The sequence below is a fragment of the Acinonyx jubatus genome, chromosome B3 (genome assembly GCF_027475565.1).
Source record: "Acinonyx jubatus isolate Ajub_Pintada_27869175 chromosome B3, VMU_Ajub_asm_v1.0, whole genome shotgun sequence".
In the NCBI taxonomy this organism is placed as follows: domain Eukaryota; kingdom Metazoa; phylum Chordata; class Mammalia; order Carnivora; family Felidae; genus Acinonyx; species Acinonyx jubatus.
Window position 1 is genome coordinate 35,390,080 of NC_069386.1, and position 25,122 is coordinate 35,415,201.

At 42.3% G+C, this 25,122-nt stretch overlaps 2 protein-coding genes across 21 annotated transcripts in view; one reads left to right on the plus strand and one right to left on the minus strand.

The window, feature by feature from the left end:
• LOC106980589 (translation initiation factor IF-2-like) overlaps positions 1-25,122 on the plus strand; it is a 65,406-nt gene that overhangs the window by 23,903 nt on the left and 16,381 nt on the right. For 9 of the 14 annotated variants that reach the window (XR_008299078.1, XR_008299071.1, XR_008299074.1 and 6 more), the window contains one exon: positions 307-475. The gene's annotated coding sequence lies outside the window, so the exon portion shown is untranslated. Of the gene's footprint in view, positions 1-306; positions 476-1,580; positions 3,215-7,213; positions 7,470-21,030; positions 21,818-25,122 lie in introns of those variants that run through there. The other 5 variants (XR_008299079.1, XR_008299080.1, XR_003423174.2 and 2 more) reach the window with 3 other exon arrangements.
• Positions 1-25,122, minus strand: part of KIF23 (kinesin family member 23) — a 26,991-nt gene continuing 1,869 nt past the window's right edge. The window contains exons 2-24 of one of the 7 annotated variants that reach the window (XM_053223810.1): positions 25,051-25,120; positions 23,914-24,042; positions 19,853-19,958; positions 19,468-19,604; positions 19,152-19,261; positions 18,553-18,723; positions 17,238-17,279; positions 16,422-16,534; positions 16,158-16,279; positions 14,787-14,889; positions 10,830-10,909; positions 10,625-10,744; positions 10,273-10,399; positions 9,777-9,935; positions 8,301-8,458; positions 7,469-7,642; positions 7,058-7,237; positions 6,453-6,764; positions 3,139-3,369; positions 2,184-2,266; positions 1,926-2,004; positions 1,232-1,302; positions 1-496 (exon numbers count right to left, since the gene is read on the minus strand). In XM_053223810.1, the coding sequence (XP_053079785.1) occupies positions 481-496; positions 1,232-1,302; positions 1,926-2,004; positions 2,184-2,266; positions 3,139-3,369; positions 6,453-6,764; positions 7,058-7,237; positions 7,469-7,642; positions 8,301-8,458; positions 9,777-9,935; positions 10,273-10,399; positions 10,625-10,744; positions 10,830-10,909; positions 14,787-14,889; positions 16,158-16,279; positions 16,422-16,534; positions 17,238-17,279; positions 18,553-18,723; positions 19,152-19,261; positions 19,468-19,604; positions 19,853-19,958; positions 23,914-24,042; positions 25,051-25,120 (2,893 nt within the window). In that variant the 3' untranslated portion in view covers positions 1-480. Of the gene's footprint in view, positions 497-1,231; positions 1,303-1,919; positions 2,005-2,183; positions 2,267-3,138; positions 3,370-6,452; positions 6,765-7,057; positions 7,238-7,468; positions 7,643-8,300; positions 8,459-9,776; positions 9,936-10,272; positions 10,400-10,624; positions 10,745-10,829; positions 10,910-14,786; positions 14,890-16,157; positions 16,280-16,421; positions 16,535-17,237; positions 17,280-18,552; positions 18,724-19,151; positions 19,262-19,467; positions 19,605-19,852; positions 19,959-23,913; positions 24,043-25,050; positions 25,121-25,122 lie in introns of all 7 variants that reach the window. The other 6 variants (XM_053223809.1, XM_027067640.2, XM_027067639.2 and 3 more) reach the window with 6 other exon arrangements.

A 25,122-nucleotide genomic window follows, 5' to 3' on the forward strand; every position in this document is an offset into this window, starting at 1 on the left:
TGGTTTTAGTATTGGCCAGTCACTGACATCTTTATTTTGAAAGTTTGAATTCCCAAATATGTCTAAAGTGCATTCTTGCAGCTAAGCTATAGCAGCATTTGTTTATAAACCCTTAAGAAGTATTCAGACAAGAGCTGGAAAAGTCACAATAAAAAAGTGTGATCTAAATATATTTTTCCTTAATCACCTAGGACAAAACACTTGTGTGAATTAGTTTATAAGTATACAAGAAATATACAAAATAATAGCATTATTAAAAAGTTCACATGGCAAGGCATATAATATAAAAAGTGTGCTGAATCCTAGATATCTTTGGAAACTTCGGGGGAATCTCTGATCTGCACCAGCATCTGATGTATCTGAGGTCTGTGGTATTCAACAAAGCTGCAGTTCTACAGGGTGACTCTGAAGACTGCTGGCTCTGCTTGGAGACATCACCAACACGAATGAAAATGTTCTCTCATTACTGAAACCGGTAAGTCAAGGTTTCTTGCGCCTAAAATGTGAAAGCCAGCATTTAGTATTGACTTTTGCGATCAGTGATACATCCATAGCAATTAGATCTCCTAGGAAGACTTTACAAGAACTCTTTTATCATGGGAAAGTTCAGATCCTGAGATAGCAAGTAACAGTTATAAACTATGAGTCTCCAATATTAAGTTTTAAAAGCAGGACTTCCCGCCTTTATCCTACTGCGGTACTTTTCCAACTTGCCTGAGGGATACCTGTGTTAAAAATGGACACACAGACATGTATAGGTAGACAGATGAAAAGAAAGGGTTTTACTAACATGGAAAAAGAATGGGGTATGCATTTAACAGAAGGAAATGTGTGATTCCTTCCCCTACCGTAAATTCGGCCACCCCGTTTTATTTTACTGAACACTTAACCACTATAATGAGACCAAGAGGCATGTTCAGAAGGAATGAATTACAGAAATTGCTGTCATCCCTGACTAAAGCCTCCAGCCTCCCCTCCTTATGGGTGATCTCAGTTCAGCCTCCGAGAGCTTTATGAGCATTAGCAAAGTACGAATAAGAGTGACCAATCTTCCATCACCTCCTGTTACTGCTCTTCCCAAGCCTTCTGAGGTTCTCGGCACCGACTGTGGCAGTCTGCCAAAGCACCCAGATATTCCAAGGGGTAAACAGAAACCTCATAATGTCCCCTTAAAGTGGACGGTAGGGAGAAGGGAGAAGCCACACAGAAAGGCCCAGTGGTCAGGACTCACTTGGGTTGTGCGTGATGCTGATATCCGGGTCCCAGCTGAGATCCTGCTCTCATCTCCACAGCCACAGAACACTGATAGGAAAATTACAGAAGAGGAAAAGATCAGCTCCTCTGTGCAGTCTATAAAACAGTTCTGCTCAGATGGGTTCAGCCAAGGTGACACCCCACATTGCTTTCTAGTGCAGCCCAGACAGCTATGCTAAAATACCAGGTATCTGCAGTTTATTTGACTTAAGCCACAAAGATGGTGAGCTCGAAGTGTCCGTAGACATCATCTGGGTAATTTCCTCGGTTTAGATGAGGAAGAAATGGCCTCCTAACACCACCTGCCCTTCCCATGCTCTTTCCAGGGGAGCCTCTCATCAGGAGTAACAGTTCCACAGGGAAGTTGTGCCTGTGTGAAGATTCCCACCAATTTGATGTGAATTCTTGTCACTCTGCAGTGACGCTCTCTGACCTGATTCTCGGGCCCTATTCCTCTACACTGAAAACAAGGATTCTGAACCAAAGAGCTCCAATGAGAGCCGATCCAAACGAGCATGAGTCCCTTGGCAGGTTTGCTAGGAACAGAACTACAGGCTGCACTGGCAGTGTGAGATCCGACCTCAGCTGCTTCCAAGAGCCAGAAAAACAATAAGCAGGGGGGTTAAAAATAGGTTACCCCTTATTTTTATTAAACAAATATTTACCCCTACCCTTGTTTCTACATCGGTCCATTCAGACTCCGTACCATCTGGTTGGGCAGGTGCTGCCGAGGAAGATCTTCGTTTTCGCCTACAGAAAAATGGGGAAACAATACGCAACAATTATTTTGCGTCCAGGAACAGGAACAATGTTAAAAATAGGGAAATATCACTACACTCCTTCAGATAATTAATGATACATTTCATAGGATGTTGTGTTCTGCAAGAATAAGCAAGCTAAGAAAACAATAGCCCTTGATGGTCACTCACCCAGTTGGCGATTCTTGTTTTAAAGTCTCAATATCGGTAAACTGAACAGATTGTCCACCACCTCTTGTTTTATAAACATCACCCTGAAGTCAAGAGAAAAGGTCACCATTACACTTTGATATCCCAAGTGATTGAACTTGAGATTCTCCATAAACCCATAAAGTCCCATCCACAAAACCAGATGGTGTTTCTAACTGCTGGGTCTGTACTATTAAAATACTTCAGAAATTATCTCTCACTAAACAAAAGTCCAATGCAGTATCATCAGTAACATTCTTCAGAATATTCCTTTTTGTTCTATAAAAACCACACCAAGGATCAAGAAATCTACCAGAAATTTCTAAATGTTCAAAGGCATTTATACTTTCCTCTGGGTATACCCCACCCCTCATTTTCAAATGACAGTACAGTCGTGTTTGTAACTCTGGTTATACTAAGAATCATCATCTAAATTAAATTTGATATGAAAAACGTTTTTTCCCAGTTGCCTTTTACTCCCCAATTATTCATTGACTCTGCAATCAAAGGAAAATTTTTCTACAGGAAGGGAAGGGAAAGGGCTCTGGGTAGCTCAATAATAAGAAATTTTGATAGGTCACATTTTAATGTGGGCTTTTTATCTGGAACTGACAAATGGTACAAGTTCTTTGGGCTTACTTTTAAAGTAGTGGTTAAACTATATTAATTACAGTATATAATAGGATCCTCTAACAGAGGATCCGGAGAATCTGAGCCTCATTCAGTACAGAGCAGCCGATTTAATTGTAGTTTAGCAGATTCATAGCCTGAGCAGTTAGTTTTCTAACGAACAAACACAAAGGTCAAAAAGGTCATATCAACACCCATTTATCTTCGTTGACACCGCCTGTGTGCCATCAAAGGAATAGAAGATTAAGTGGTTTTTTGTGAAGTTGACATTTTGTATGTTTTTCGTCCTGTGTAAATTTGTTTTTACCTTGATGAGTTTAGTTTCAATCTCCCCATCGGAGGCTAGTTCCTGGTGGGTCAGCATATACTTCTCACACTTAGCTAGTGCCTTTTCATTTGCAACAGATACTGTGATGGCATGAGGGACATGTGGCTGCATGACTGTTTCAGTTTGCACGTTAGAGGCAGGCTTATGATCTACCCATCTGTCTCCTGCAGAGCGTGATCGTCTGTGTCGGAGACGAATTGGTGGTGCGTTCTGATCAGGTTGAAAGAGGAATCAAGAAACAAGCATAACCCAGAATTAATTTAAGGGTATTATTAGAAGTGCAGCAGGTTTGGCTACATTAGCTGATGATCATATCAAAACAAATGCACAAACATCTTCAAAAGCTAAATATGTTACTCAAATCATTTAAATGTTCTCTTTGTATTTAAACACAAAACCCACAAACATCTCTTAAAACCATCTTGTATGTTCTACGTTCTGCCAGGGAGCTTCCGTTTCAACAAACCAAAATGGAAGGAAAACTTCTGATAATGCTACTAGGCTTTCCTGTGTAGGTGGTATATTCAAGACCATTCATTTTACATTCTTGATCAAAACTGTTATCTGTGCCTGTCGTTGTGAGGTAATCTGTTAGGTCCACAACTGTGTTAAAGGCTCCAAATAAGGTCAGTAAAAGCCTTAAACATGGCACAGGCCTCTAAACAAAAGAGAAAACACTCCTTCTACAGAGACGGACAAAAAAATGAAAGCTAATGGCCTGTATGTACAAAATGCTAAAGAACATAAGGTATAATGAGAATTCTATGTATAAAATGATCAAGAGAACGTAAAAGAACTACTTCTGAGTACTTTCTGAGACTTTAAAAGTTCAAATAGAACTTCATGAAAAGTTCAAACACAGTGATGGCTAAAACATACCAACTATTTTTCCTCAAACATTTCATGAAGGTTCTAAGAACCAAACTAAAAATACAGTATCAAATTAGTCTCCATCGGTCACACAATAAAAAACTAGTCGCTTCCAGTCAACTATCATGTAAATTTGGGGAAGTTAAATTTAGCACATTCAGTCTAAGAAAAGGTATCTCACACACAGGACATAGTTCCAGAGCTACCCACTGCTTCAAACGTCTCCTTTTGTATAACTAAAAGCAAATGAAACAGTGTTACAGGCCAAATCCTTCAAAGCTGGTTGCCTATGCAGATCCCACGTTGAAAATGCCTGTCTGGGGCGCCTGGGTGACTCGGTTGACTTGATTTTGGCTCAGGTCATGATCTCACAGTTTGTGAGATCGAGCCCCATGTCGGGCTCTGCTCTGATAGCAGGAAGGCTGCTTGGGATTCCCTCTCTCTCTCTCTCTCTCTCTCCCCCCCCTCCCCCTCTCTCTCCCCCTCCCTTCCCCTCCCTTCCCCTCCCTTCCCCTCTCTCACACACACACACACGCAAATAAACATTAAAAAAATAAAATGCCTGTCTGGAGAACGGCAGCGTTTCCCCTAAAAAGCACAAGCAACAGCAGAAGCGCTGGTGGGAAATGATGCTGCTACAGAACGTGGGCAGGCAGTTTGCCACGCAAGATGCCCAAGCCTCAAAGCAACTAGGAAGCCTCCCATTCTTAAAGTGGCCTCAGGCTCTCTCACAATCTGTTCAGCTTGCACGTCGTTACCATTTAGCAAAGGTGATAGTTCTCCTGAACACGTTTGGCAGTAAATAGATTATGAAACAAGCTTCAGAAAGGCAGTTCTTACAGTCTACTATCATTCACCTACTCGAAGATATTTAAAATTTCTTTCTCGAATTTACACTTCAGTAGTGTAAATTCAGTCCACCTGACTTAATTTTTGGCCAGTAAACCTAGATGTGTAGATACCAGCCTAAACTTTGCTGCACTTCTAAAGAGATTTGATTTTAAGCGAGAAGTTAAAGGATCGCTAGTAAATCCTCTTAAGTTATCTCAGAGCCAAATTGGATAACACGTTAATGCTGACCAGGCACAAGCAGGCCTTGAATAGTGTTCAGTCTGTAAACTTTCATGAAAAATAAAGGGGATTTATTAGACTCGATCAGAAACTCTATCACCATGATTTTCTCCCTAGAAAGGTTTAAAGCAAAATCTGCAAAGTAAAAAACTCCGACTTTAGAACACATCTGTGCAGGGTCTTGGTAAATACCTTGCAATTAATTCATCACTATTCCTGAATAATCAGGAGTACAGGTGATCCAAATGAAGCTTATCTGTACCTAAATTGTACAAGAAAAGCTAAAGCAAATACTATTAACTTGTTAAAAGAAAAATTCTAAAAGCCATATTAAAATTTTACTAAATATAAATTCACTATATTAGCTTGGCCCATTTATTCAGATTCAAAGTAAAAAGTTGATCTTAATCCTTAAGAAAACTTAAACAGGAATGACTTTAAACACCCTTGACTGAGGCCAAGCCCTTGTAAATCGAGATAAAGCTCTTCAGATGAAAAGCAACTACTGGACATGCAGACCTTCAGTAGTTTCACAACAGACCTGGGGTATTCAAAAACACTGAATGTCATGAAAATCAAAAAAAGATAGATAATAAGCACTTGCAGGGCATTCACTTTGTTAGGCTCATGGATTAAAAATAGAGGATATTTATTCAATTAATGTGAACTTTCTTGGGTTTGGTAAAGACTGTTTATACAGGACAGCCCTCATTAGGGATGAAGCACCACAAAGTATATGACTGACTTTCAAAAGTTTGAGGAAAACAAGATTGCATATCTATATAGATAATAATTGGTAAATCCAGGTAAGGGGGAAGGAAGCCACTGTGCCATTCTTTCAGCTTTTGAGTTGGAGATTTTTCAAAATAGAAAACATTTTGAGGAAACATTTTTAAAAACAAAAGGTCAAAAGTGGCAAAAAATTTGAGGAAAGGAAACCAAAAGGAAAAACCAATGGAAACCGCCCTCAGCACTCGCACCCCGGTCTGGAGTGCTTAGGAGCAACTGCGGAGGAAAACACGATTGCTCCGGGCCAGCCCAGTTGACCTGTGTTCCTTGGCATGGCTGCTGTTACCAGATACGTTACAGCTTTTTCAGATTGAAGAGCTAGGCCTCAATTTCAGGGTGATTTCTCCAAGAAATTAACAGAAAAATTAGACCTTCTTTATACTGGAGCTCACCCGTCTTCCGTTGAGCTTTCTGAATCAAGTCGCACACAAAAATAATAATAAAATAAAATCATGAAAAAACAAAACGGCAAAACACCAAAAACAAAAGAAACAACCGCCACACGAAAGCCCCCAAGATGACGCTCTGTGGCTACAGTACTTGAAGAGAATGCCGGCACTAACCCTGCAGCAGCGGTCCTCTTCTGTTTCTACCTCATTTCTGAATGTGGGAACCACCTCCCTGCCTTCGGTCCAGTACAGCCCTCGCCTTCTGTCTGACACGACACAAGTTTTACTTTGTCCTGGCTCCTGCTGCCTACGCCTTGCAACAGATGTGACATTGAGAGGTGTGTTGTACGGAGGAATTTTCTGCTCCCACTCCGAAATACAGGAAGCTACAGAAATGCTGCTGCAAGAGTTAGAGCGCCTATGGAGCTGCGGCTGGCTCAGGAGTTGTTGGCCGTTGGGAATCTGAGCGATATAGTTACTAGAAAGCTAAAAAAATGGAAGAGACGTTAATGAGCGAGACAAACGCTGAGAGAAACAGTTCACTGCTTTTCTATAATTTTAGCACACGAAGACAACTCTAGACTTCGTTTTACTGAGTTAGAAAAATTTTTATACCGAATGCACTGAATTGGCGTTGATGGCTAAATTTAGAGATATTTATGCAGAGAAGTTGGCGAAACACAGTTAAGTAATATAAACGACAAGTGCTCATCATAGAAAGTCACCTCATCCGAACCGATTTTCTCCAGTGCGGGTTACTCCACAACCACATAACTTACAGGTACTGGTGACGGAGAGACGGCTCTTTGGGTCACTTTCTCCCGGTCCCGCTCCCGCGAAGGTCTCTCTGGCTTTTCAGCTTTGGGCTCAGTAACAATAGCCTTCAGTTGTTTCAGTTTTTCATCTTTGACCCAGAGTTTATTTTGCATCTCCAGCTGCTTGGCTGCCACCCGACGCTCCTAGGTTGGCGACAGCGACACACATCTAATTCAGTTACACCAGACGGCGCAGCGCATCACCCGGGCGCGTCGTTTGCCAAGAACGACAGTCCTCCCGTCCCTCCCGCGCTCGCCAGGCCAGGTCGCTGGCCAGGAGCTGCGAGGGCGGGCAGCGGCTGCTGGAGCCGCCGTCACCACCACGGACACCCTCCCCCGGGGACGCGAGTGCGGAACGCTAGGAGCGACACTCACGCATTCCTTCTCCCACTTCATTGTCGTTTCTGTCACCATGCCTTGCAGCCTGGCTTCCAGTCTGCGTTTGTCAGAAAACTGCCGCTGCAGCTTCTGGTTCTGAGCTTCGAGTTCCTGCTGCAGGGTGCGCTTGTCTTCCTCGTAGATGGTAGTCGTTTTCTCTAAAATCTCAATCTGGGGAAGCAGACCATTCTGTTCAGCGTGTGGCACACAGACACTGCACGTAGCCGTGAAATAAGCTCGCAGAATTTGCTTAGGCGGGCACAGTTGTGGGAGGAAAAATCAGGGAGAAAGCAGTTTCCTTTAAACTCTCACCTGAATTCCTACCTCCATTCCTAGAAGCGAGAACTTTTAAACGAGTTTCTCACAGAAAAGATGTTTTAACCGACTTTGTGTGAAAATAAGTTTCCCCTGAGAGTAAGACCTGAATTCTCTATTTTAGGCTGTTCTCAGACCAGAGAACACTGTGTTGGTTGAGATGGGCTTCTCTGGAATGAATGGGCACCCCCTAAATGACACTCAGTTAATGAGAGCAAACATGCTTCACCAGAAGTCAAAAAGCAAGCTAGGAGCAGAGCCGAACTCGAGAGAGCCCTCTGGAAAACTCACCTGTTTGGTCCAAGAACATTCCCATCGATCGCTAAAGTCTGACTCATAAAATTAAAGAGCATTATTACCCCTTGAATGCTTTTCATTCCCATTTCCTGTCTTTGGGGTGAGGCGAGGGCGAGTAAGAACGCAGTGGTGAGAGGCTCTACAGCAGAACAGCTAAGGCAGAGAGAGCGGTGCTCAACGGCCAGCACGTACGCCCATGAATGATGCCGGCACAAACCTTGTATTCCAAAGTTTTGTTTTTCTTCTCCAGCCGTTCTATTTCCAACTTCTGTCCTGAGATCACCTTTTCTTTTTCATTTAGTTTTCCTTGAATGTAGTTTTCTTTATTTAAAACAGCATTGTCAAATTCTTGCAACAGGGCTTTGAAAGTAATAGCTGAAACAAAAGCATGCAGGCCAAGTTTACTCCAGTTCCAAGATGACCGGTGGAATCAACTTTTACTAGTCGGTACTTTGTAAAATGTAGCTAGTCAGCGAATCATGAGGGTTAGTCCATAAAGAGTGTGAGGGGCACCTGGGTGGCTCAGTTGCTTTAAGCATCTAACTCTTGATTTCCACTCAAGTCATGATCCCAGGGTTGTGGGAACGAGCCCTGAGGCAGGTTCCACACTGAGCATGGAGCCTGCTTAAGACTCTCCTCTCCCCACCAGCCCCCCCTCTCTCCCTCTAAATTAAAAAAAAAAAAAAAGAAAGAAAGAAATCTATGAGAGACATTCCTAAAGGCTGTTTTTCACTGGAAAACACTGGGCCTTTCATTTTGCACTATGACATTCCCTTGTCAACCCTTATAGGTTAAGTCATTTGCTTCAAAACAAGTGCGAAAACTGGATTTAGGATCAGTTGTGGGACTTGACAAGTTACTTAATTTTTCTGAGCACATTTCCTCATTTCAAGACAGGGATATAAATACCACTCATCTCACACCTTTCTTACGAAGATTTAAATGAACCGACGATGATAAAAATTGTTGATCTGTTTCCGAGCACTTAACTACATACCAGGCTGTTCGCTGTTCTACATGATTTTCATAAATCATCTCATCCCCACGACACCCTCCTAGATAAAACAACTAAAATCTCCATTGTGCAGACATGGAGAGTAAGAAATACATGATGAAGTAATTCACCCAAAGACAGTTATTAAGATGTAATACATGTGGGGCGCCTGGGTGGCTCAGTCAGTTGAGCATCCGACTCCGGCTCAGGTCATGATCATGATCTCACGGTTCATGAGTTCAGGCCCCAGGTCAGGCTCTGTGCTGACAGCTCAGAGCCTGGAGCCTGCTTCAGATCCCACTCTCTCTTTGCCCCTCCCCCGTTTGCATGCGCGCGTGCTCTCTCTCTCTCTCTCTCACACACACACACACAAAAACTAAAAAATTTTATATATAAAAAAAGATGTAATATACGTGAAGTGCCTTGCAAGTAAGTGACTAGTAAGAACGAAAAACAAAGTAGCTATTACTCCACTCTTTTGTGTCCATCAGTGTAAATTTTAAAAAGGGACCGTATACACACCCACCCACCTCTTTCGTTTTATGATCTGTGGGAAGGTTCCCTGTCAGTCTAATTAAACAATGCCTTGAGTACTAAGTGCAGAAATAACCCTTCCTTAAAGATCTGCCCCACCAAAGAACTCTGATTCACTGCCTATTTCCGGAGGTGAAATGATCGCAGACCGCTTTTGGCCCTTACATTGTTTGTGAAACTCCTCGATCATCATCTGCCGTAGGTGATGTCGTTTCTCTAATGCTTCAATCAGCCTGGGAAGAGTCTGCTCATCGTTGATATCCAAAAGTTCACAGGATGGCAAAGGTGGAAAACTCTGTAAAACTACTTCTGTAACCAGTGGTTCTGTGTTGAATTATAAAAAAATTACAAGAAGTTACACAGGAGAGAAAGAGCTTATTTAAACAAGTTTAACACTGTGATTAGAACCCCCAACCCCCGGTTCAATTAACCATGCACTTAGAGTTGTCACAATCATACTTCCTTTAAAATGAATTACAAAAAAAGGAAGAGTGGGGGGGAAAGTTACAGTATGTAACAAAAGAAATCTCATTTATACTCTGGTTCAGAAAATTTCCCCCCCCTTCGTTCTTGGGAGGAAGGGAAGTAAACTGTTGTCTCATGTAAAATACATCTGAAGAGAGACTGACAAACGTGCACATGATGTAACACCAAATCATACCGTCTCCGACTGGACCTCCCCGAGCCTGGTTTCTGTATCTCCTTCCAGGAGTTAAACCACAGATTGCCCTGTCTACTGGTCTTGCCACTTCAACCTCTTGGGTCACTTCTGCAAATCTCATGACTTGCTAAGATACAAGACAAATGGGAGGTTTTAAAATTTTTTTTTTAAATAAACATATCCAAGCCTTTCTTCAGAAATTACTTAATGAAATAATAGATTGGTCATTAGTTCCGTAACTAATGGTTCTGTATCAATTTTAAAAATATTTAGAATGTCATTCTTCACATCCAAATAGTTGTTTTCTCCATAGAAACTCTGAGACTTTATAGGATAAATACGTTAAAATTACCAAGCTTTCTTCATAATCTTCAGCCTTTGGATTCACACACACGATCATGCGTACTTTACCTTCCCCATCAAAGTAGTTCTTGAACAGATGGGTTAACTTTGAATCTCGGTATGGAACCATCTGTAAATAAATTCAAATCCAAATATATAAGGCCAAACAGTGCGTACAAACAAAGCTACAGAAATGATGAAAGGCTGTTGCTTACTTTGTTAGTTCCACACATTTGATTTTCTCTCAAGACTTCCATACATGTTCTTAGTGTCATTAATGACTGGTTAATGTTTCCTGACAGAAAAATAGAGACAGAAGACATTTGAAAACATTAAAGTAGCTAGAGTGTGGTCTGTTTGCCTATAAAATCCCTACTTCATAGAAATATATGGAGGGGTGCCTGGGTGGCTCAGTTGGCTGAGCATCCGAGTTCAGCTTAGGTCATGATCTCATGGTTTGGGGGTTGAGCCCATCATCCGGCTCTGTGCTGACAGAGCTCAGAGCCGGGAGCCTGCTTCAGATTCCCTGTCTCCCTCTCTCTGCGCCACCACCCCCACCTCCCCCCCCGCCAAAATAAACACGGGTGCGCATGGGTGGCTCAGTTGGTTGAGCATCAGACTTCGGCTCAGGTCATGATCTTGCAGTCCCTGAGTTCGAGCCCCACATCAGGCTCTGTGCTGACAGCTTAGAGCCTGGAGTCTGCTTCAGATTCTGTGTCTCCCTGTCTCTCTCTGCCCCTCCCCCGCTCTCACTCTCTCAAGAATAAACATTTTATAAAAAAATAAAAATAAAAAATCAACACTAAAAAAACCCAGAAATACTATAGGAAATTACAAATAACAGGTTATAGTGGCTAATTTCAAGATCACTCCCATATGGCTTGGCAGGAACATTCTATAATAGCAGTGTTTCGGGAGAGGTTAAATCCCATCCCTCAAGAATTCTAGAGTAAAAGGAATGCAACGTTACACTTCCTGGCCCATAAAGTTTCTTCCAAATCTTAAATTCTGTGAGAGAGTGTATTAGATGCAGATGTTTAATATCCTCTATTAACATATTCTCTACAGCATGACAATTTCAGGCTGTAGTTGGCTCCATCAGCACTGAAGTGTCCCCTGCACCCGGAGGGCCTCGTGTTTCTAACAACCATGGGTCTTAGGGTCCAGCTAACTGCGTCCCTTCCACATCCAGACAAGGATTCCTTGGGCAGCATAATTGTTACTTCTGACCACTCTGTTTGGATTTCTGAGCCAAGGCAAGTCTGACAGATTAATTAAGCCTCCTATAATGCAGGAGATCCCATTTGCAGAGACTCCCCCTTCCCACATACGTAGCAATTTGTTCATTTTAGAACCTTGACTAAGGTCAGCTAACTCCCACCATGCTCTCATCCTTGGCTACCTCTCAAAACACAGAGCTCGTCTGTGCCTCCATAATGTCCCATGGTTCATGATTCCTCTTCCTTGACCGCAACTCCCAGTGTCCTTCCTGCTTCCATTGTGTTCTCTGGAACCCAAATTCCTGTTACTAGACTTCCCCACCTCCTCACACCTCTCACAGAGGGCTCCATCCATCTCTCCCTAATTGCCAGGGGTTCCGAACCCAGGGTCCATGTTATCCATGGGCACATTTGGGGGAGTCTGCAAACTTGGATGGGAAATAAATTACACCTTTATTTTGTACTGACTTCTGAAATTTAGCAGTTCCTTTCAATTACGAGCATAGGCCAAAAAGTAGTATTGGTGATACCTGTGATTTTTATCAGTAGAAATCACAGGTAATTTTATAGCACATTACAGTTTATTGCCGATCTCAAGATATTTATGTTCATTACTGCTTTGAGATTATGTAGTTTTAAGACATCCTGGTGGATCTTTAATTTAGGCATTAATAAGGAAGCATGTAAATTACTGTAATGACAAATGCTTTAAGAATACTGTTAAAAACACATTTTAATCTAATCGGTTTCCTTTGTGATCCTGTGTATTTTATATTATTCATTCAGAAATCTTCTGTGAAGCGTCCATGGGCTTCACCCTGCAGCCACGGCGCAAAGCCCTGCAGCGCTTTAACTACAGAAGGGCAGTGCCGCTTCCCCCCGCAGCCTAAGTAAAAGTTGCTTGTTTTCTAAAGCCTGACATTTTATAAGGACGGTGAGCAGAGGGAGGCCAGCAAGATTCTTCCTAGTCCCTAGCTGCCATGCCTTCAGTGTTCCCCCTACACGCCCGGGTCACTTCTGACGAGCTGCCAGAGGCCCCAACTCCCTCAACACATTGTTCTCTTTAGCACGGGAGCCGCGCAGCTATGACGGGCCCTGAAACCTTGTCATTCAGAACTGCACCACCTCTTGAAACCTGGGCCCCAACCACCATCTCCCGTTCTTCTCATGCTCACGGCCTAATTTTAGTCACACCTGTTCCTCATCCTAGTAACTCTGGTAGTCCTTTCTGGCTTTTTCCCCAAAGCATCAGAACCCTCCAGTTTCTACTTTCTTCCGTTGAGACAAACCTCTTTTCCCATCAAGGTTAATCCTTTGTCATACCCTGGATCTCAGATTCTCTGTCTACATATACATAATGTGGATTTTTTTGTCATCTCACCTGGCTACCACCTTCTCTCTCCTTCCAGGCTCTTTAAATCATTTACTTCAAGTGTTTGTACCTCAAGGCTCTGCCCTCAGCCTGTTCCCTTCTGTCCTCCAAGAATAATCTCATCTCCCCTGTTGCTTCCGCCATATTGGCAAAACCTAAAGCTGTAAACCTCCAGTCAGCTCTCCTTCCAAATGTGTGCACCTCTACATCCAGTTACTAGGCACTTCACCGGAATAAGCTACCCGTGTCCAACACAAACTCGAACCGCCCACACCTGCACCTCAGACTGCTTTCTCCTCAGTCAAGATCTTGGATCTGCCCTTGCCTCTCCCTGCCTCTCCACATCCAGGTAGGTGGCCTTCCTAGACTGGCTCACTTTTGTCCAACCCTTGCCTCTAGGTCACATGATGGCTTGTGTGAATTACTGCAAAAGGCTCCCAACTGCTGTTCTTATCCCTAGACCTGCCTCGGTACATTAATTCTCTACATAGGAAAACAATCTTTCTAAAAGACTAATTCCTCATTGACTTTAAGGACCCTGTATAACAGCAGAAAGACACAAGCTTTGAGAATTCACCCGGGCTCCAGTGTTGGGAAAATTCATCTCCCAGCCCACTTCCTCGTCTGAAAAATGGGTATGATACAGTCCTGAAAAGTCAGAATCAAGAAATCAAGCCCATGCATAGTAGATACTATGATACACACTAGTCCTTTAATAATAGGTAACCACCATTATTCCTTCAGGACAAAATTCAGACTTTTTAGTATGACAGACAAGGATCCTCGTGACCTCGCCTTGCTCTGCCACCCCAGTTGTCATAAGTCATCAGCCCACACCATTTCAGTGACCTTGACTCTGCCATTTCCCCCCCAAACTTGCCCTCACACACACACCCAGATTGGATGAGTGTTCAGATACCAGCACGCAGTAGGTACTCCATGAATGCTATTATGTGTAAAATGTAACATGAATAGCTACACTAATAGACTAAAAACAACACCAACAACAAAACACAGATTCCCTTTCAATTTGTTTTTGTGTTCACAGATTTTTCCCATCTCCAGAAGTCAATTTTCACCAGAATGAATGTTGGAATAACTGTTAAATCACTTAAGTTTAAGGGCCTAGTACTTACATTACTGGCAATAGATACAATATGAATGTAACTTGTTTTATATTCATTTTAATCACTTTTTCTTCGTTCATTTTTTTTTTTTTAAGATTATTTATTTACCTTGAGAGAGAGCAAGTGAGCGAACCAGGTGGGGAGGGGCAGAGAGGCACAGAAACCCAAGCAGGCTCCACACTGTCAGCACACAAACCGACGTGGGGCTCTATCTCACGAACCATAGGATCACAGGCTGAGCCGAGATCAAGAGTTGGATGCTTGACCCACTGAGCCACCCCAGCGCCCCGCTTATCTTCATTCTTAAGTCAGTGTATGGTCATATATTGATACCAAACCAGCCTAACTAAAGAAACAGCTATCAAATTACCACCTATCAATAAGCAGATGACAGACTGACACTGCAAGTTCTGGAAAGTCGTAGCAATCACAGTAGTACTGTGCTCTGCTCACCAGCTTCCCGTAATCTGTTCCCTTCTGCCTTCGTCCGATTAGTTCTTTCACTTCCGGCAAGATCTACCAGGGACAACTGGCTTATCGTGATTTGTTCCTTTTCCTGAAAGGAAGATCATAACGCCAATAACACAAGGTATAACTGGTTTATGGTATTCTTTAATTACATTCCTGTCAACAAATTATTAAGTCTTATGAATATAACATTTGCACAATACAAATGGTAGGGCCAAAGGATACATGTTCTGGGGGAAGAGTCCGCTAAAAGCATCTGGGCTAAATGAATACACTGGTTGGTGAAGGGGACAAGGACTTGCCCATCGTCTGCTGTCTGCATTATACCATGAGCTTCACGAAAGCAGGGACTGCCTCTCAACCAGTGTTGTTCCCTCCAGCATCTCACCTAGCACCTAGCATGCAGCAGGAGCTCAGTCCGCATCTGCTAAGTCTAGAAAAGACCTGTCCTAATTTTTCTATAACCAGATATTTGACAGTTTTATAATCAAACAATTTCATAATACTCTAATTGTAGAATAAGAAATGAAAAGAGGTACATAACTGATATTACTAGATGTGATTCAAAGGAAAGCAAGTGTATTTGAAGGCTTGACTTACAAGCATTTTCTAACTAACATTTACGAATGCTGTCAGTCAGTTCTTAGGCACTGGCCTAAGAACTCTACATGCACTCCCTGCTCTAATCCTCACAACACTATAAAGAGTTTATAACCAGTCAGACAGCTAGTAAATTAACAGGAATCAAAATTCGGATCCTGGTGGTCTGCAATACCCTGCTGTAGTCATGCCATGAGGAGACCTTCTCAGTTTCAAATGGAATTACACTTTAATAGCTTAAAGTTATTAAATGATTTCTACTCAGGCCCAAATGCTTTTACTAATTGATGTAAGCCTTGTAGCATGACAGGCCCAGTAGTAACGAGTGATCAGCAGACAGGAGCCCTACGGGCCTATCAGCCAAGAGAAGAACAATTTAGAATTGTCATCTCCTGAACCATACCTACCCTGGGAAGTTAACTGCTGACATTTCAAAACCATTAACTGAATTCCCACATACAAAATGAGTCTTCAGAGATAAAATAATGGTCCGTACCTACTTCTTACTTTATCTCCTCTATTAAAGAGATTTATAAAGATTTGTAAACCTTTTTCACAGCAGAATTCCAGGTTCTCAGATTCAATAGCCAGTTTCCCAGAACTACACTCTCTAGTGCAACAATTTTTAAACGTCATCACCTACTATAATAATTCTAGAGCAGTCTTCATTGCGGCGAAACTTCCCTGTTTTAACTCTAGTTCCAAAAACTAAAGCTTCAGTTAAAACAAGAAAAACTCCACACACTACACATTTACCTGTAAGACATTGTCTCCATCTGCATCCAAGGGAGCCTGCACTAATTTAATGTTGAACACGCTATGGGAACGGCTGGACTCACGATTCAAATGTGTGTTAGCAATACGTCTCTTTTTCTGGCCTGTGATGACAGAGACATCACTGATTAAACCTGAATTCGATCACTACAGTACTAAAAATTTAACTTCTGTTAAATTATAGTAGCAACTCTCAGGAGTATACTTATTGTTTCAGATTTTCTGAATGTTAGCGTGGTGTCTCACCTCTCCAGAAAACTTCAAAAGCCTCCTCAGTAGATTTCACTTCTACTTCTGTACATCCTGCAACATACATGTTATGGTTCTTATCTTCACGAAGCAATTTGGATTGTGGTGGTCTATGAGAAAGAAGAAAACATTAGTCTCCTAAATTATGGGATACTAGTATCTCAGTTTAAGACTAGGACTAAAATGCCAGGCAACATGACATCGATTCTTACAAGGGAATAAGCCTAGGCAAGAGCTCCGAAAGACATTAAACTCGGGTAAGTGTAAGGATGTATAGTCAAGATTAGTTACATAACAGGAGAACAGGAACCTACACTGTTTTAGAAGCTTTGCTATAATTTGTTCTAATGAAGCACACAAAACACTTTCTAAACAAGTAGAGATCAAAATAGTAAGACGGCAACATCACATGCACAGGTTAAGCATCAGAATCTAGCTGGCATTTCCCTAATTGTAAAAGAGAGAGCCGGTCCCGACATCAGAGTCCGCAGAAGACAGATTCAGGAAGAGTTTGGTTTATACCAGGAGTGGCAGTCCTTTCAGAGTGGCTGCTCGAGTTCCAGTCTGTACGGTAGGATAAGGATAGGAAGGGCACCACCTGCTCGGCCTGCCTCATGCACAGTGGGGGCACAAGCGAGTGCCGGCCACCACTGCTCAGTGAATGGCAGGCTGCTGGGAAGCAGGGAGGGGCTTAGAGGCAGCAGGCAGCCCAGTGCCAAGGACACACCAGCTCCGTGCAGACTCGCCACAGATGCCAGCCGCTAGTACAACCACACCCTTCTCCTTAAGAAAAGAGTCAGCATGGTCACATACACAAACTCTGTGCTCCTCATGGGCGTGCTGCAGCTGTTCCACCTACCGAAGGAAGAGGGTGTGAGCTACGTGACAGTCACAGGATCGGCTCCTCAAAACCCTCCACTTGTAATGTTTCTTCATTGTATGTAAAAACACTTAAAAGTTAACCAGCTTGGAAGAGCCGGCTAAGCACCACCCTCACAAATTAAATCCGAATTCAGGGCCAAAGACGCACCCGGTGGGTTCATTCAAGGAGTTACCAGAATGGTTGTTACAAGGCGTGCAAGGCACATTTGTCAGCCTTCCTTTCGTAAAACTACATAAAACCAAGATAGGCTTCTTTGAAAATGATCGCATTTAGAACCCACCAAAAAAGAACTTTGGCACGTGAGCAAAAAGGCAAGGGATCGGTAGCAACGAATGTCATCACAAAAGTTTAGGAAAATGGTACACGTGACCGATACTCTGAAACAAATGGGAAAGTAAGTAATCTGTACATTGTTTAATGGAATTTATTAAATTCTTTCAGTCTGATGGTTTTCTAAATATCCAGCTGTTTCTCCAATAATGTTCAATTAGACACACACACACACACACACAAGTCTACATACTATTTATGTTCTGAGAGGCTCTAACAAAGACAGCATTGAAGATAAAACATTTAGCTTGAGAACAAAACCATCAACTCAAGAGCAAGATACTAATGTTAAATGAGACTCCAGAGTCTGCTCTGGCACAGGCGTGGATTGGGATGCCAGGCTGGAGTTGTTCTTCAGTCTGAGCAGGCCAAGACCCAAGGAAATCTAAGGAGTTGTCTTTTAACTCTGGCAGAGTGATGCTACAGATCACTTCCTATGTATGAATCAGTGATAGAAGACCTGTATTAGTTGTATAGACAATAGCTTTGGGCTCCTCCCTGTAGAGGTCACCGACCACAGATGGTTAATGTGGCTACAAACTCCCGACACTAAGTACTCGGTTCTTGAAAGGTAACCGCAGGTAACCCTCACCCTTAGGACACTTCCTTATGTGATCACGATCCTTCTCAAGATAATAGCCCCGAGGCCAAGAGTTTTCAAAAGTACTGTCTAAGGTGAGTATTCAGGTCTCTCTTCTCCTTAGACACCTTAACCCCCTGGTGCCCTGACACAGCTGCAGATCCGGTCAAGAATAAAACTATGCACCGAACACCAACCGTACGATACACAAGTTACCTTTCATTTTGAAAACAAAAGCACGATTACCATTTATCACTGAGGAAACTAAAGCTCACTGAGGTCGAGTGGCTTCCCCAAGGTTAAACAGCTAAGATGGGACTCTCTCCACTACTTACTTAGGCTTTATGGGATCAAACGGCACCTCTTCCAACAGATCATATATGTAATTGTTATATATTTCAATATACGAGACAAATACACCATAGACACTGTCTTCATCGACCTCTTCTGCTTTGCAAAATTCTTGTACGTTTATCATATCTGCAAACTCTGGGTCTACTTGTCGTCTGAAAAAAGAAAAGGGCCAAAAAATCTGCTTACTCATTGTGAGTCGGAATCAAAAGTAAAGATCCCAAGAGGAAACAGAGAACGTAAGCGGCCTGTCACCGCAAACAGCGGTGTGTAAAGCAGTCTGTCCATGCTCCTGGTCAGCCGGCAGCACCGCCGTGTCCTCCCGCAGACACACGGCACCGGCTTTTATACCCTCTCCACCAAGAGCGGCACCTTCTCTAAACAGTAATTCAAGAACACTGTGCTCAAAACCAAAGAGGACATCTGAGCAAATAAACTTAATTAAGAACATTCCTCAACTTTGATCTCACTGCAGTCAACCGTCAGACCAACCACCCTTCACTTTCACCATCCCGGGTGCCTGAGGAAACCACCAGACAGGGTTCCCCTCAGACCAGTGTCACATACAAATGTAATTACTTACTTGCCAGAGGGGGTCTTTGGATTGGGCATGGCTTCCCTTTTCTGCCGTTCTAACAAGGCGTCAACTTCACACTGTATATCCATGCTATTCCGGTCATTAGATTTAAAAACCTGAAGTGGAGGGTAAAATCAGACCATGATTTTTAGATTTGACTTAAGTAGTAAGAGACCTAGTTCAGAAATAAGAAACATTTACTATGTAAGGTTTCAGAATGTACCCAGTTTATTAGGAGTTCTCCCTTAACCCTATATCCACAGGTATCTCCGTCTCTATGCCCTCAGGTGAACTAGTCACAACACAAAAGAATTACACTTACATATCGTTTAGCTTGAAATGTGCCTATACTGTTAAAGATCATGTCCAAACAACGAGGAAGCAGACCTCCTTCCCCTGGAGAACCAGTCATTGTGTGAGTTTTTCCACTTCCTGTCACACCGTATGTAAAAAGGAGACCTACAATGTAGCAAGTCACATCGAGTTATATATTAAGTCAAGTCCTCCGCTCTTTTTCCTTCTTTCATAGCATTAAAAAACACGTAAAATTAACCAGCTCAAAAAAACAGGGTTTATACCACCCTTAATGTTTTATACCACATTTAACAAATGTGAGTTCAGGACCAACCATAATCAAATACATAAGTATCAAGAGTTTTATGAGGCAGACAGAAAGGGAAACACAGTGAAAACTCCAGTACCCGTACCATTTTTGCCATGAATGAGGTCATCTACCAAGGGATTAGCCACAACATCAAAGAGCTCCTTCTGGGTGGTATGAGTGCCAAATACTTGTTTAAATGAATACTGAGTCTGTGGAGAAGGGAGAAATAAAAAGCATATGAATGGCATTTCACTCTAAGCTAGAAATACATCTGTTTTAATGTATTCAGATGTTGCTTTAAGGTGTAGACAGAAAGAAAAACCATGAAGTCTTTAAATTTGGAACCCTTAAAAAAGTCATGATGTACCTCAATTATACCACTTAGAAATGATAAAGATTACAGTTATAACTACTGAAGAAAGAGAATGTAGAAGTCTTAAGCCCACTAACACGTCACAGACCACGGCAGATTTTAGACGACAAAGAGCAAAAATGACCATGACTCAGTTACGAACTTGTGAACATCATCGGGCATTATTACTCCATACACTACTTTGCTCTTTTAAAATGACACAGCAGTCAGGGCGCCTGGGTGGCTCAATCGGTTAAGCGGCCAACTTCAGCTCAGGTCATGATCTCACCATTCACCGGTTCGAGCCCCACGTCGGGCTCTATGATGACGGCTTGGAGCCTGGAGCCTGCTTCAGATATTGTGTCTCTCTGCCCCTCCCCTGCTCACACACACTCTCTGTCTCTCTCTCAAAAATAAATTTAAAAACATTAAGAAAAAAATTTTTAAATGGCACAGCAGCATAAAACCAAGTGTCTTATTGTACTGTTTTAAAACCAGAAATGAACTATAAATTTAATTTCCTGAGTTCTTCTATAAAATTTTAAATAAATCGTGACCTTGAAAAAAATCACTTCAATTATCAAATCTCTATCAAAATAGGATTATTACAAAGTTATAATCATAGTACCAAAACTATTACCAAACTCCTACCCGGAAAATTAGGTTGGGGAATATAAGTATATTTTAATGTCAATTAAATTGTCCTAACTGGGCAGGGGCTGGAGTTCTATTATTTCCATTTTTGTTATTTTTTAGTTTTTTTGTATTACAGACCTTGCGGTTTTGTCTGTGACCTTCTTACAGGTTTTACTTCATGAACGTCAGTGCTAGGTTATTTGTTGTATAAGTATTTGCTGGAATTTATTACGGAGTATAACCTTTGTCAAGCGGGACCGCCTTTCCTGTTTTGTACCCTTTTCCTTAAATTCAGCCTGCACAGATATCACTATCACAACCCTTACGTTTTTTAAAGTAGCAGTTTCGTGCCCCCAAGAGGAGACACGTACCGATTAGTACTCAAATATATAGTAAGACAGCAGCTGACCCTGAGCAGTGGCCAGGCACTGCCTTCGCATGGCAGTAACTCGTCTCACTCTCACCTGTGATTACATACTGTGAATTATGTTCATTTTACAGCTCGTTATAGATCACGCACACAGCCTGCTTCAGCTAGGCTAACTCTTCACTTTGCGGAAGTTTTTTATCCTAATCCTGTAGATCAGTTGTAGAGTTCATAAGAAGTATAAAGAATCAGACCAGGAAGGACACACCTCAGATAGTACCAGCAGGTTAGTCAGATGACCTCCAAGTCCCTGTGAACAAACCCCTCCTTTCCAGTAAAGAAAAGCAAGGCCCAGGGCAGGCACCTGCCCAAGCCTACAGTGCTGACTGGTTGCAGCCATTTTCAGTCCAGCACCCTTTCCAATTTTCAGCCCTGCCTCCTGTCACAGGCAATGAGAGCTACTAATCCCCACCAAACTTTTTGTCTACTTATACATGCTTGAAAGTAAGTCCAATTAAAGAAGTGAAGTTCCTCATAGTAAGTCAACTCTCATCTATCTGACATCTTCGAAAACCCAGTCCTCCATGAAGCCTTTCCAGACCATTCGTGCTTCATCCATATTCACTGAATGGGGCACAGGGCAGAGAAGGTGCATATCCTTGAAGCTTACACGATAGCAGGGGAAAGAGACAAAAAACAAACCTCTAGATGCGGTAAGTGCTACCAAGGAAGCACATAAAGGGCAGAGCGGGAGAGAAGGGGCTAAGGTGTAAGGGTGCTACTTCCGATAAGGTCGTCTGGACAGTCTCTCTGAGGTGGCGATTTTTAAGCTGAAATCCAAAGATGAGGAGCCATCCATGCTAAGAGCCAAGAGAAAGAAAAGTCCAGGCGAAGAGAACAAGCCTGAAGCAGGATCTGGGCTTATCCAAGGAACTCAGAGGATCGGATGAGTACTAAGAGAGGAGGGTGGAGAAACAGGAGGCAAATTAAGCAGGGTTTTGCCCATTTAAAGACATTCTGCCTTGAAAGATTTTAAACAGGAAAAAGGTCAGATCGGATTTCTGCTTTAAAAGATCTCTCTGGAGGCTTTTAGAAAATGGACTGGAGAATAAGATTCAGAGTGGAAGCGAGCAGTCCAGTTAGATTTCAAAGTAGGGTCAGCAAACCAGTGGGCCTCTGAGAACTGCTTGTTTCCTATCTAGGAGGAGATAATTACAGAAATGGAGAGTAAGTTTAGAAACTTCTGTAGCCACCTGACACGGCTGCAGCATCCCCGCACGTGATCAGGAGGCTCATCTCGCTGAACAGATTGTAAGCTCAGTTCTCGATGGTCTCACTCAGATGGCAAAGCTGCACAAAAGGATCAGTCACGATGCACTGAAGATTTTAAAAAGCTGTTCCTTCAGCACCGATCATTTGAGAAGTACTAGTCTTGGTGATTCATAACAGGGCTGAGACAAGGGTGGTGGCAGTGGAGATAGAAACAAAAGGACAGTTTCACATTGGAGAAGGGCTAGAATCTACTGATACATGAGATACAAGGGGAAGAGACAGAGGTACCATTTATTTGGGAGAGAAGACAAGGGAGGAAGTGATTTAGAGGGAATGTGTAAAATTTCAGGTGCCTCCGTGACATCCAGACAGTGGACGTTTGACTTTAGAGCTGAGGACAGGTTTCGACTGGAGATCAACTCCAGAATTATTGTCACATAACCAACATTTAAAGCCATGGGAAAGGGTAGAGAAGAGAGTCCTGGGTGAGGGCACCTCAGTATTGAGAGGTTGGAAAAGGAAGAGGAACCTGCAGAGAGTGGCCAGCGAGAGCCGAGAACACAGAGACTTGGACGGGGAGACGGCAGAGGGCTTCAGGAAGGAGGGGACTGCTGAGAAATACATTATGAGGACAAGAGGCGTCCGTCAAAATGTTAGCGGCCCGGAGACCACTGGTGGGCTTCCGACGGTTTCACGAGAGCAGTGTGCACACGAGTGAGACAGCTCGACAGTAGAGACAACGGCCCAAATAAACGTCGTCTTCTGCATTCCCACAGTCCATCTCTTTCAGCACACCTGTCTGTCTCCTATCGATACGAAGGTTACCTGTTTTCTGTCCGTGCCCCCAGTTAAGTTGTAAGCTCCATAAAGGCAAAGATTGCGTCTCACCCGTAAAATCTTCTGCCCTGCAGCTTTAGTGCAAGATGTTTGAACTGCATTCAACTCACTTTGCTCAAGATTTTACGAAAAATAACACTTCACAAGAGGTCGAAACAAAAACACAATGCCTATTGCTATTTTATTTTTAAATGTTTATTTTATTTATTTTGAGAGAGAGAGAGAGCAGGGGAGGAGCAGAGAATCCCAAGCAGGGTCTGAACTATCAGCATGGAACCTGATGCAGGGCTCGAACCCATAAACTGTGAGAGCATGACCTGAGCCAAAACCAAAAGTCAGACGCTTAACCACTGAGCTATCCAGGTGCCCCCGGCCATTGCTACTTTAATCTGCTTATGAAATTGAATATGTGTGTGTGTATAGCCACCTAGCACAATCATTCTGCATTAAACGATCCCTGACATGCTCTAAAAAACAATATCCAGTACAAGAAATTACATTATAAAGGCAATCCTCTACCTCAAGGATACCAAACGTATGCCTAGCCACACTTTATATATGGTGGTTACAGGGAAGTAAACAAGTTTTTCAAAAAAGTAGAAACGTGAATTTTGTTAAATGGAAAAAAATGAAAAAGCCCTTCAGGAAAAATCGAGTAAATCATATCAAGTAAAAATAGCTTGGGTCCAATGGCAATTACCTCCTTATAGTCTCCATTTCGGTTGAGTCTGTAACCCTCAGGAGTATGAAGTTGAACGGTCGTATTATTGATCACTTCTATGCAACACTCTTGATCAGGAAGGCTCAGTGGGCGCACCCTACAGTATACCTGAAAATACAGGAAGGGACTTTAAGAACAAAGGTTGACTTTTTACCTGACTTTTCATTTAAGCTTCCCATTTGTTCGTTCAACATTTGGTCTCTCGATATTAGAGATTCATATAAACTTAGAGCCATGAAAACCAAAACTTGCTACCAGAAATGGTCAGATGCACACAGATATATTAGACATTAGAGAGATTTTTAAATGCACCTACAGTTGAAGTAGATTTGGATAACAAAAGCATCAGAGTCACACAGCTTCTCTTCACTGTCGTGCAGGCACAAATTTAATAAAGTTACACTATTACTAATTTTAAAAATCTCTAAAATCAACATTACACAGTGAGAATTTGAAAAGCTGTTAGAATTGTTTGAAACTGAATGTCAAGCAAAACTTGACAGCTTAACACTCAATAAATATACAAATAAAGTGCAACATCCTAAACACATCTTCTCAATCAGTGATAGGGTTGAGGAAAAACTATTCAGCTTGCAAAAAGCATCTAGTTCCCTCAACTTAGAACAAGAGACACATTCCTGTGCCAGTGAAGGACAGACCGAAAATATCTGAGCAAATCAAACTACTATTTTTTGCATTTGACTTTAAAAGCAAGGTCCCAGGTCTGAAACTAGTGAAGTATGTGCAATTTTGAGAAGTTAACTAGACTGAATTTAGCTATTCTACAGCAGAGTCTTTATGAAGCATGCCATCAAGTACTATTTAATGGTGGTGAAATGGGGAGGACGCTCACTGGAGCAGAAATTCCTACCTCCAGCCGAGAGTAGGAAGAATTCTCTGGGACAGCTGAAGAACATTTTTCATCATCTAATTGTTCAAATCATAATTAGTTACAGGAGTTATGCAATTGACAACCAAAGACTTCATTTTGCTGGACTAAAGAATCCTACACGGAGACAAAATCTCAAAGCTGAGATCTCCATCCCTTCCAAGCACACACAGAAGACAGAAAAGGACTGAAGAAAAAACACAAACAAATTCACAGAGAGACCTTACCCCAACTGGGTCTTTAAGACTCGTTTGGGATCCTTTCTTCACTAGAAGTTTCCTGGGCGTCTTAGTCCTCCT